Source organism: Zea mays, chromosome 7 (genome assembly GCF_902167145.1).
Source record: "Zea mays cultivar B73 chromosome 7, Zm-B73-REFERENCE-NAM-5.0, whole genome shotgun sequence".
NCBI classification, from domain to species: domain Eukaryota; kingdom Viridiplantae; phylum Streptophyta; class Magnoliopsida; order Poales; family Poaceae; genus Zea; species Zea mays.
In genome coordinates this window covers 102927968-102940810 of record NC_050102.1, presented here as the reverse complement: position 1 = coordinate 102940810, position 12843 = coordinate 102927968, and the positions used below count along the sequence as shown (strand labels likewise).

At 40.4% G+C, this 12843-nt stretch overlaps 1 protein-coding gene across 8 annotated transcripts; it reads left to right on the top strand.

The window, feature by feature from the left end:
* The first annotated feature begins 3001 nt into the window (after positions 1 to 3001).
* On the top strand, positions 3002 to 11652 carry LOC103649887 (uncharacterized). Of its 8 annotated transcripts, none has more exons than XM_035960996.1 (6): positions 3002 to 3264; positions 4565 to 4606; positions 6157 to 6237; positions 6323 to 6381; positions 6811 to 6903; positions 11054 to 11652. In XM_035960996.1, exons 1-6 carry the CDS (start codon positions 3084 to 3086, stop codon positions 11078 to 11080), a joined length of 483 nt encoding a protein of 160 aa, XP_035816889.1. In that variant the 5' UTR covers positions 3002 to 3083; the 3' UTR covers positions 11081 to 11652. The 8 variants fall into 8 exon arrangements, 5 of the variants coding, with proteins under 5 accessions (XP_035816889.1, XP_035816888.1, XP_020396695.1 ...); XM_035960995.1 differs by having other exon boundaries at positions 4562 to 4606; XM_020541106.2 differs by lacking the exon at positions 4565 to 4606 and having other exon boundaries at positions 6171 to 6237.
* The last annotated feature ends 1191 nt before the right edge of the window (positions 11653 to 12843 follow it).

Below are 12843 nucleotides of genomic sequence, written 5' to 3'. Positions count from 1 at the left end.
ATATGTTGTGCCTAGTCTCTAATTGAAAGGGAAATGGAGTTTCGAGCAAAGGGAGTACTTCCACTTCGGATTCGTTTGGTATCAAACACCCTTGCTCAAACTCATGTACTTCAATTCCATATCTATTGAAAAGGCCTCAAAGTTTCTTCATTTTTGGTGCTTAATGCCAAAGGGGAGAAAGTATTAGGCCAAAGCAAAAGGATCACACCACCACCCCATTTTCTGAAAACGCTTTAAAATATTTTATAACAAAGGGGAGAACTTCTTCAGGGGGAGTTATGTAAAAGGTCAACGGAAAAATCATTTTAAAAAGGGGAAAATATTTAAATCTTAGAAATGCTTTTAAAGTTTCATTCTTGCACCTTAGGCCATACGCAAACAACTTTGAAATTATTTTATCAAAAGTTTGCAAAAAACCATCACATGTGGTGCAAATGTGGTCCAAAATTATAATCATGCCAATATCACTCATATTCACTTAGAACTGCTTTCATTTCAGTAGCTTATGAACACATGACCATTTGCAAACTAGTTACAATTTTATACTTCATATTTGCTTTGGTTTGTGTTGGCAACAATCACCAAAAAGGGGGAGATTGAAAGGGAAATGACCTTAAACCATCTCTTATATTTTGGTGCTTGATGACCTTCACAACCATTCAGACTAACTAGTTTGCTTAGTCTTTGATTCATAGGTTCATAAGTTTAGCAGTTTAGTCTATAAGTCGCAAACAACTCAAATCCAACCAAATAGGGGTAAAACATGGAATAGATGAACTACCAATAGTTATACTCTTTGGATAAGTTCTGAATACCCTGAGAAACCTATTCAACACTTCTAGAAAGGTTGGAAATCTCAAAATCAACATATCACTATCTTGGAGCTAGTTTGAGCAAAAGAAGAAATATGAGTTAAAGAATCAAAATGTTCATGATCCATGACTTAGACTAGATGGAAAGTTACTTGCGATGTTTGTCTAAGTCATAGGATCTCTCTCAAGTTTAGCCAAAGCAACTTGGACAAATTATGCAAAGATCAACGGAAAGTCAGAAACTCAAGTTCTAAAATCACTGAGTGCGGACCGTCCGACCCATTCTGGCGGACCGTCCGCGACAACCGTTTCGACTTTGACCAGGAACTGAAAATCGTGGATAGTTCGACTAAACCACGGACTATCTGGCTATACAGTGCGGACCATCCGGATATAATTCATGGACCGTCCACATGTGAAGACCTGGTTCAACCTGAAGGTGTCAAGTTGAGCAAAAGGAATTTTAGAGTTGGCGCGGACCGTCCGGGACCAAGGGCAGACCGTCTGCGTGGTGTCACCGAGGCAGATAGCCGTTGATCTAGCCGTTTATCTGTCAGGCGTATCCGTTGAAGATGTCAGAATCGACCGTTGGAGGGCCACGAACCGTTCGCCAGTGCAATGTCTGGCAGATGCGCCCCAACGACTATATGGGTGGTTGAGGGCTATATAAGCCACCCCAACCAGCACATTCACTATAATTCATTGATCTACACTATACACAAGAGTTGGGTATTCACTTCTATCTACTAGAGCAACACTTCTATACACATCAAAGCCTCACAAGTGCCACAAAAGAGAGATCAAGCAAGAAAGAGGTACTCGTGTACGTTTAGTGATAGTGCCTTGTGAGAATCATTGAGAGAAAGTGTGTGCTACCTCTCGTGATCATTTGAGTGTGGAGTTTTGACTCCCATTCATTGTAAAGCTGGCAAGAGTCCCTTATCTTTGTGGTTGGCCTTGAGGAGACTTCGATCTTTTGTTGACAAAGAAGAAGGAAAACTCGCCGGTCTTGGTGACCGTTGGAGAGAGGGAAAGGGTTGAAAAAGACCCATCCTTAGTGGACTCCTCAACAGGGATTAGGTTCTTGGTGAATCGAACCTCGGTAAAACAAATAACCCGTGTCACTTGTGTTTATTGCTTGTGATTTTTTTGTCTTCTCGCTCTCTAAGTTCTCTTGCACTATTCTTTGTTAATATTACTTTGTGTTGCTTCAAGTTAAATTCTCATGTATAGAAGCAACCCCTTGCAAGAAAGAACTTGTGTTCTTCCTCTTCTTATCTAAGTCCTCTTCCATTATTCTCCATAAACATTTCAATTGTGTTGCTTTGTATTAATTCCGCATTCTTTGAAAGCAATACTCTTTGCAAGAAAATGACTTAGTTTTATACTCCGATAATTGCTCATCTTCTTCTAACCGCTAATCGAGGGATCAAAGTCCGGGTTTAAAGTTATAATTTTCAGGTTTCACCTATTCACCCCCCTAGGCGACTTTCACAATCCTCTTCGCATCCAGTGAACTATAAACATAAATACTAGCAAACATATTAGTCCACAGGCTGTGTTGAATAGATTCCTCGAGTATTTAGAACTTATCCAAAGAGAGTATAACTATTGGTAGTTCATCTATTCCATGTTTTACCCCTATTTGGTTAGAACTGAGCTGATTGTGACTTAGAAACTAAACTGTTGATCTTATGAACCTGTGAATCAGAGACTAGGCAAACTAGTTAGTCCAAATGGTTGTGAAGGTCACCAAGCACCAAAATATAAGAAATGGTCACTACAACAAATGTGACCTTCTGTGACGAATATGCTATGACACGAGTGAGAATCATCATTAAATCGCTTTATTTATGACGATTTCTATGAGACATCTAAGTTTAATGACAAAAAAATAACCACTGTCATTAAAACTGTCATAACCCATTTTAAGATACTTTTTGTGACGATGATCTATGATAATATGGGTTCGTCATAAGAATAAATCGTCATAGCTTCTTGTACACCATAATTGTGACAATTGTATGAAACCTCATTCGTCGTAATAGTCATTCATACACATAAACTACCTTTAGTTACTAAAACAAAACACTTAATAACTAACTGCTCTCGATAGTTGTGTCATTATACTACTAGGCCTTTGCCTTGCATTCCTTACAAAAAGATAATAGAATGTGTGGAAGAGGAAAAAAAATCATTTAGTCGCCCCTAAAAAAATGGCAGCAGCCTTTCCACCAAAAATGGTAACGGCAACAACCCCCCTCCACGTTTATGAGATCCGATAAATCCTCCACCAATCACCAGTGCCAAATCAGTTCCCTGCCGTGCCTAATTCACCTTCCCATCCTTGGCACTAGCGGATTCGTAGCCTCCAGTCCTTCAGCCTCTCCATCCGATTTGGCGCAGATGCCTCCAGGGAGGAAGGGGCAACGATGCACAAGGGAAACCCCAGGTAAATTCCAATCACTCTCGGATTTGATAGCTCCAAGTTTCGTCCCTTTTCTATCTCCTCGACAAAGTCGCTTCCTGTAGTGAGCTATCAAAGGGCTGACTGCTCCATGTCTTACATATCTGGCTAATCGGCCATTCAAGCAGTCACGTGCAAAGGTTGTATTGGATAGTTTATTTGTAGCGTGTGCTTTATGGTACTCCAATAAGAGGCACGTACTTCTGAATTGTCTTAGGAATGCAAGATTGTCATTTATTATAAGATTGATGCAATAGTTTCAGGGTACAAATGAATATGAACAATGCAGTTTCTGAATTGTTTGTAGCACACTGAGACTGATATGAGGCAGATTGTACGGTATTTCCAAGTCTATTGTAAAAGCGAATGACGAATGGCCTGAAGCCTCATATAGGAAAGTGATCACTACTAAACTTAAGCCAAAAACATAAGTCTCTGGTCTCACTTTAGCTAACAATAATAGAATATAATCAATGTTGAAATTCTTAACACTAATAAATCAGAAAAGCAAGGTGAGTAGAAGATAAAACTAGATGACACGCTTACAGATTTTTAGATTTGCAGTATTCATATGTACATTACACCATTTGGAGAGGGTAAAGTCTACCTTACATATTTGCAGCCCTAAAACTACAACTGATGGCATGCTTTGTGTTTGTAGTAATTCTTTGTACATTACACCATTTGATTATTCATTAGAGCCTCAGTTTTCATCATCCTTTACTCCTTCAGCATTTGTAGTTTTTATGATCTGTTTGGTATGATGGGATCACTGGGTCTAAAATGATATGTATTAATTGATTTGAATTATCACATAATGTTTGGAAGTCTACCTGAGATTCTCTTACACTTGATCGGCTAGCAATGAGCATAATTTTCATTAGTGGTATAAAGTTTTCTAAAACCAAGGTTGGCTGAACAGAATGGAAGAAAATATCCATGATTAGAAAAAAGACAACAAACAACCTGCCATGCTCACCTATTTTCTATTGAACTTTTACAATTGGTAGAGTACGCATCACACAATTTAAATTGGTGTAATACTCATCATATCCTTACAGATATGAGATGCCCATATGACAAACATAATGAAATAGAATTGATTCAAACATTTTGGTAGACACAAAACTTAGCTGCATCGGAAGCTCTGCATTAGAAGCTCTGTTCAGACACAAAACTGAGCTGCATCGGCAGCAAAATCATTGCTATTTATTAGTTGCATCAGAAGCTATTTAATACCTATCTTCTTCACCTAACCTCTCTTCCTCACCCTCCCTCATAGCAGTCGGCTGCCGTGATCCGGTGACCTCCCCACGAAATTCCGAAGGTAATTTTGTTTAGTTGCTCCTCTCTGTTCGTCACTTCGTGAAGCAGTGGGATCTAGGTTTGGGAAGCATTTTCTCCTTCATGGCCATGGCAACTCACGAGATCTGTCGCCTCCTCTTCTCTATCACCTGACTCGTCCTCGCCATTGCAGCGCCGCCTCCTTTGCCTTCACTGTCTCCACTAGCAGCTTCTGTCATCCCCTACCGCAACCTCCGCCTACTGTTGCCTTCCACTGTGGTCGCACGAATGGCTCGCTCTGAGCCTTCAGCGGCGTCCTCACTCGACAAATTATCCACCAACGACAGGGAGAAGGTGCTCGCTGTCGTTGGCGTACACACGGCGACTTCTCCACGCTAACTGCTTCATGCCCAACCTCGAACCTCCATAAGCTTTGGATCTAGGTAGATTCATGATGTAGATTGCAGCTGCTCATGTCACGTATATACTAGAAACTTCTAGCTATTTTAGTATCTAGCTGCTTGCGTACTACCATGGTGTGATCGGTTAAGATGTTGCTTGTGTGTCTACTGTTCCCTGCATTTCCTGCTAATAAGGTTGCTTGTAGCTTTATTTCTCTTGGCTATATGCGCCAATTGCAAATGCTCACTATTTTAGAATACAGTTTTTCAATTGGGCATAGCTAGGTCGATTTTATTCATTGTCAAACCAGACATGATGTTTTTTTAACATTGGGTGGTGTTAATCCAAGTTTAGGAGTTTATAACATTGGGTGGAGAACTTTATCCTTCTATATATAACGTTTTGGACCAACCAAGAAATTGACACAAGATATCGAGTGTTGAATATAATTGATGCATTACATTATCTTCTTTATTGTGTTCGATACATTTTTCATTTATTAATTTACATTTTAAATGTACCGAAGACCCTCGTACTGAATATAATTGATGCTTATTGTGTTGTACATATATTTTGGAATTCCAAGCTCGTAAGGGTGTCCTTACCCACATCTCCAATGATGGTGAATAGATGTCAACAAAAGTAACAAGAGGAAATAAAAGAATTATGGCACCTGTGCAGGAACGACCAGTTAGAGTCACTAGACAAAGAGTTATTGAAGTAAACCAAGAGTCTACCCATAGCCTAAATGTTTCTACATAGCCCAGTTCAAGTGCTGCCACAAACCATGATTTGACCCACAACCTTATTGTTCCTACCCAACCTAGTTCCAGTACTGCCACAAACCATGAGCCCATCCAAAACATGGATATTGTTGCACAACCTACTTCCCAGATACAGGAGGAGGGTGATAACCACACTGGAATCAAGGCAAGTGGGCACCTTAACTTTTTGGACTGCGATATCTATCATTACTAGGATAATATCATGAATGATTTTGGCGAGTCACAAATATATATTGAGAACCTATACTTACCCCATTTGTGTACAACTTCAATTTGAACTCAATTATTCATATGTTGTATTATGTTTTATCACAACTAATGTTTAGTTATATGCAACATTACTCTTATAAAAATAGTCTGTGTCTATACAATTATAATTATTTATATTTGACACTAATTGTGTAAGATAAATCACTGAAGGGAACAAAAGGCCAGAGCCACGTATTCAAGCTGCTAAGTTTGCATGAGAGGGTGGTATTCATGTTTTGTAAGTTCTTATTCCTTGTTTTTTCTCTGCAATTTCTTTTTTGTAAGCCTGCAACTGGTCTTTAAATTTCTTGCTCTCTTCATAGTTTGTCTTTCTCTTCAAAGCTTTCTCCTGTCGGAAGCAGTTATCAAGCTTGATTTCAAGGTCTGTGCACTCTCCGAACAACTTTAATAAGAGAACAGCACACCAAAACTGAATTTATATTGAAAATAGTGGCCACATATATGTATGAAAAATGTTTGTATTATGTCTTGCTTGTTAAATTTGTTGGTCTGTTATGTCTATTTATAGCTTCACGATTCTTTGCTTGTTAGTCTGTGTTGCTTTGTTTGATCGACCACTCTTGTTACATGTAATTATACATTCCTCTTGGTGTTTCTCAAAGAAAGCTACTAAGTATCTGGGTGGTATTCACGTTTGTAGCCGTGTGGCATGATCTAGAATGGTGTCTTCTGCATAACCCTATGTCTGACATGATTACTTACTCTGTTGCCACATCATATGTTTGTTTTTTCTTACTCCAGCTACTTATTCTAAGTCTATATTATTTTTACAAGCTTAGTTGATACACAGGAAAGTTGTGTGAAGAACAAACTTAATCGTAAAAAAGTACAGTATCAACAATGCACATGCTCTCAGTCCTACATTGCAAAGGCTATTATATTGGTAAGAAAATAACCATTGTTTACTTATCTGCATAGTTGAATGATACATGAATGTGTAATATTGCCAATATAGTCAGTTTATCATCTCTGTTACCTCATATAGTTGCCCCAGGTTGTTTCATTTGTGTTCACTTACATTTCTTGATTATGAAACAACCTTTATTTTATGTGCATAGTTGAATAATCTATGAATGTGTAATGCTGCAAATGAACACCCATAACCATTTAAAGAGGTGGTTATTACGTGTGCTTGCCTCCATTAATCAGAGATCATGTCTCCTAACAACAACAACAACAAAGCCTTTTTGTCCCAAGCACGTTGGGGTAGGCTAGAGATGAAACCCCGTATGAAAACCTCAGAGCTCAACCCCCAAAGAACAGAAAAGGGAAACAAAGGCAAAGGAGAACCGAAAACAACGAAACGGGGAAACACATAAAAGAGATAAAACCCACAAGGACCAGCAAGATCTAAAATGGACACAAGAAAAGGTCAAACGATTAAGGAGGAAAAGCGAAACTATCAATCAGGGTTCTGGCACGTGAATTGCACACTTCCACCCCTTCCTATCTGCGGCGAGCTCTTTGTCAATATTCCACTCCTTCAGGTCTCTCTTCACAGCCTCTGTCCACGTCAAAGTTGGTCGACCTCTACCTCTCTTCACATTTTCGGGACGCCTAATTATTCCGATATGCACTGGTGCCTCTTCAGGTCTTCGTTGGATATGTCCAAACCATCTCAAGCGATGTTGCATAAGCTTCTCCTCAATTGGCGCCACTCCTACTCTCTCTCGTATATCATCATTCCGGACTCGATCTCTCCTTGTGTGGCCACATATCCAGCGCAACATACGCATCTCTGCCACACTTAGTTGTTGGACATGTCGTCTTTTAGTGGACCAACATTCTGCTCCATACAACATAGCCGGCCGGATTGCTGTCCTGTAGAATTTGCCTTTTAGTTTGTGTGGCACCCGGTGGTCGCATAAGACACCCGCAGCTTGTCGCCACTTCAACCATCCGGCTTTAATTCTATGACTGACATCCTCATCGATGTCTCCCTCCTTTTGAAGCATTGATCCTAAGTAACGAAAAGTGTCTTTCTTGGGTACCACTTGCCCATCAAGACTAACATCGCCATCCTCATACCCCATGGCACTGAAATCACACTTCATATACTCTGTTTTAGACCTACTAAGCCTAAAACCTTTTGCTTCCAGCGTCTGCCTCCACAATTCCAACTTTTGAGAAACACCACTCCTACTCTCCTCAATAAGTACCACATCATCGGCAAAAAGCATACACCACGGTAAAACTCCTTGTATGTCCCTTGTGACCTCATCTATCACCAAAGCGAAAAGATAAGGGCTCAAAGCCGACCCTTGATGTAGTCCTATGTTAATTGGAAAGTCATCGGTGTCTCCATCACTTGTTCGGACACTTGTCACAACATTAGTGTACATATCTTTAATAAGATTAATGTACTTTGTTGCTACTTTGTGTTTTTCCAAGGCCCACCACATTACACTCCTGGGTACTTTGTCATAAGCCTTCTCCAAGTCTATGAAGACCATATGCAGGTCTTTCTTTTGTTCTCTGAATCTCTCCATAAGTTGTCTTAGTAAGAAAATGGCCTCCATAGTTGATCTCCCGGGCATGAAACCAAACTGATTTTGGGTCACGCTCGTCATCTTTCGCAGGCGGTGTTCAATGACTATCTCCCATAGCTTCATTGTATGGCTCATGAGCTTAATTCCACGGTAATTAGTACAACTTTGAACATCTCCTTTGTTCTTGAAGATTGGTACTAATGTACTCCGCCGCCACTCGTCGGGCATTCTGTTTGCCCGAAAGATGGTGTTGAAAAGCTTAGTCAGCCATACTATCGCTATGTCTCCAAGACATCTCCATACCTCGATAGGGATACCATCAGGGCCCATCGCCTTTCCTACCTTCATCCTTTTTAGCGCCTCCTTAACTTCATATTCTTGTATCCTTCGTACAAAACCCCTGTTGTTGTCATCGAATGGTTCGTCCAATTCTATTGTAGCACTCTCATTCCCTCCATTGAACAATTTGTTGAAGTACTCCTTCCATCTGTTCTTGATCTCTTCACTCTTCACTAATAGTTGGTTTGCTTCGTCCTTGATGCATTTGACTTGGTTGACATCCCTTGTCTTCCTTTCACGAATCTTGGCCATCCTATAGATATCCTTTTCTCCCTGCTTTGTGTCCAGCCGTTGATAAAGGTCGTCATAGGCTTGACCCCGGGCTCTACTAACCGCTCGCTTTGCAGACTTCTTCGCTATCCTGTACTTCTCTATGTTTTCTGCACACTTGTCATGATGTAAGCGTTTGTAGCAATCTTTCTTCTCCTTGATAGCCTTTTGGACATCTTCGTTCCACCACCAAGTGTCTTTAACTTCCCTTCTGTTCCCTTGACTCAACCCAAACTCTTCTGAAGCTATCTTTCGGATGCATGTCGCCATCTTCCTCCACATGATATTTGCGTCTTCCTCTCCTGCCCAAGGGCCCTCCTCGATAACTCTCTTCTTGAAAGTTTGGGCCACATCCCCTTTAAGCTTCCACCACTTTGTTCTAGTGACCTTGTTATGCTTATTTCGTTGTAAACGAATCTTAAAACGGAAGTCAGCAACGACAAGCTTATGTTGGGTTACCACACACTCTCCAGGTATAACCTTGCAATCTAAGCAGGCATGCCTGTCCTCTTTTCTCAAGAGGACGAAATCAATCTGGCTAGTGTGTTGGCCACTACTGAAGGTCACCAGGTGGGATTGCCTCTTCTTAAAGAAAGTGTTTGCTATAAACATGTCATAGGCTAGGGCAAAGTTCAGGATTTCCTCTCCTTCTTGATTCCTAGTCCCAAAGCCGAAGCCTCCATGTACACCCTCGAAACTGGTGCTAGATGTACCCACATGGCCATTGAGATCTCCTCCTATGAAGAGCTTCTCGCCAACTGGCACACTACTAACCATGTCCTCCAGGCCTTCCCAGAACTCTCTCTTTGAGTTCTCATTAAGGCCTACTTGAGGAGCATACGCGCTGATAACATTGAGAACCAAGTCTCCAATGACCAGCTTGACTAGGATGATTCTATCTCCTACCCTCTTAACATCTACTACCCCATCTTTGAGGCTCTTGTCGATCAAGACGCCTACTCCATTCTTGTTTGTTGCAGTCCCCGTGTACCACAACTTGAAACCTGTACCTTCCACTTCCTTCGCCTTCTGTCCCTTCCACTTGGTCTCTTGAACGCATAAAATATTTACCCGTCTCCTCACCGCAACGTCAACTATTTCTCGTAACTTACCTGTTAAGGAACCTACGTTCCAACTGCCTACACGGACCCTAGTTGGCTCGACTAGCTTCCTTACCCTTCGCACCCGCCGAGGAAGATGCAAAGACCCTTGCTCATTTTTCACTACACCCGGGCGCCGATGTAGCGCGCCACTAAGGATGCGACGACCCGATCCTTGCTCACTTATCACCGGCTCCAGATCAAGAGGCAGCGCGTCACTTGAGGGGTGACGACCCGGCCCTTGCTCATTTAACACCATACCCGGGTTCCGATATGGCGCGTCGCTAAGAGGGTTACGCCCCAACGGTTTTCTTTGTGGTTTCATCTCCATAAGATTTGGCTGGTTTTTTACGTTGGTTTGCCGGACCTAACACAACCCTCCTCCTTTACCGGGCTTGGGACCGGCTATGTTGAAACGACTCAAGGAAGTCTTCCAATCAACATAGGCGGAGTTAGAGATCATGTCTCCTAAATAATTTTTATTGTAGTGTTAATAGTTGACTAACAGTTCATCCACCAAACTATAATATTTTAGGTTGTAGCTACGTTACCTACAAGTATCCTAATCCTCCTTATTTGAGCATTGTGCAGCTCCTCATGCTCTTTCTCTAAAAAGTCCATTTACATATTCATCAAGTACTGAATAGACAGAACAATAATAACAGATAATGTATAGCTTGTTGTTTTTCTATTTATGTTTTCGACTCTAACATCTCTATTTATGTAATCGACTCTAACATCTCTCTAGCATTTAAATATATGTATAGCTTGCTAAAGCATTTAGATATGCAGTAATCGACTCTAACATCTCTGTTTCTGTTTCTGTATACCAAAGCACAATTTAACATGGAAGAAATGGTAGCAGCACCATTTCAGGATGGACAACAACCAAAATCTCCTACAGAAGTTGTTTCTAATGTGCTACTGGGCTCCAGTGTGTTCCTACACAATGTTGGTCTTCAGTCTGCCTTCAAGAAAAGCTCCACAACAACTGTTTCGGCAATGGCTCAACAACTTCAGGATGAACTAGAGATCGAGAAGCAAGAAAAAGATGGCCTTCAGGAAGAAGTGGAAACCTTGAAGGCTTAAGCACAAGCATCTCAGGAGACCACTGATAGTATGAAGAGGTCGATGGAAGAAAATAACAGCCTCCTTCGTCTACTATTAAGCTTCAATCGAGGCCAAGTGCCTCCATCTTAAGTCTGGTTGACCACTATAGGACCTGCAGCCTTATGGCTGCTATAGTGGCTAGCAACAGTAGCTCTAGATTTGAAGTTATCGGATCATTTTAAATTATGCTTAATGTTTAATACTTTGAGTTGAAGTTATTGGATTTGTTTTGGATTTTAAGTTAAAGGATTTGCAGATATATGTTTTAAAGTTATATTATTCTCTGCTAGATGAAATATTTGTGTTGAACAAATTCATATGATATTTTTGTTGTGATGTGTAATATTCTATGACGATATGAATGCATATGATGTGTTCCTTGCGATGACGATTGTTTTTGTCACAAATGCTTTGCCACATCACTTGACACGTCATCACATTTTATGATGAAATTTTTTGTCACAAATGCATTGTCACGTAAGTGGCCAACACCTTCCAATTTGTGACAAAATTCTTCGTCACAATAATTTTGGCACGTCATCTGCCACGTGACTTGCCACGTCATCGAATCTATGACAAATATTTTAGTCATAAAGGTTTTGCCACGTCACATACCACATCATCACCATTAGCCACGTGGCAATGCATGTCAGTACGAATTGTGACGTTTTCAAGGGCACTTATGACGAAATAGAGTGTCATAGATTTAGTGACGAAGCTGGTATACGTCATAGAATCTATGACGATTTTTTGATCATCGTCATAGTAGGCTATTTAACACGCACCTTCTGTGACGATGACTTTTTCGTCACAAAGACGTCACCAAAACATAACCTGTGACAAATAAACACTAGTTAGTGACATAATAATTATGTCACAGAAGGCCTAAAAGGTTGTAGTGGGTTTAAGGCCATTTTCCTTTCAATCTCCCCCTTTTTGGTGATTGATGCCAACACAAACCAAAGCAAATATGAAGTATGAAATTGTAACTAGTTTGCAATTGGTCAAGTGTTCATAAGCTACTGAAATGAAAGCAGTTCTAAGTGAATATGAGTGATATTGACATGATTGTAATTTTGGACCACATTTGCACCACATGTAATGGTTTTTGCAAACTTTTGATAAAATCTTTTCAAAGTTATTTGCATATGGCCTAAGGAATAAGAATGAAATTTTAAGAGCATTTATAAGATTTAAAGATTCTCCCCTTTTTCAAATGCTTTTCCTTTGGCCATTTAAAAACTCCCACTGAAGAAATAGTTTAAAACGTTTTCAGAAAATAGGGTGGTGGTGCGATCCTTTTGGTTTGGGTGGTAGTGCGATCCTTTTGCTTTGGCCTAATACTTTCTCCCCCTTTGGCATTAAGCACCAAAAATGAAGAAAATTTGAGGCCTTTTCAATATAGATATGGAATTGAAGTACATGAGTTTTAGCAAGGGTGTTGGATACCGAACGAATATGAAGTGGAAGCGCTCCCTTTGCTCAAAACTCAATTTCCCTTTCAATTGAAACATA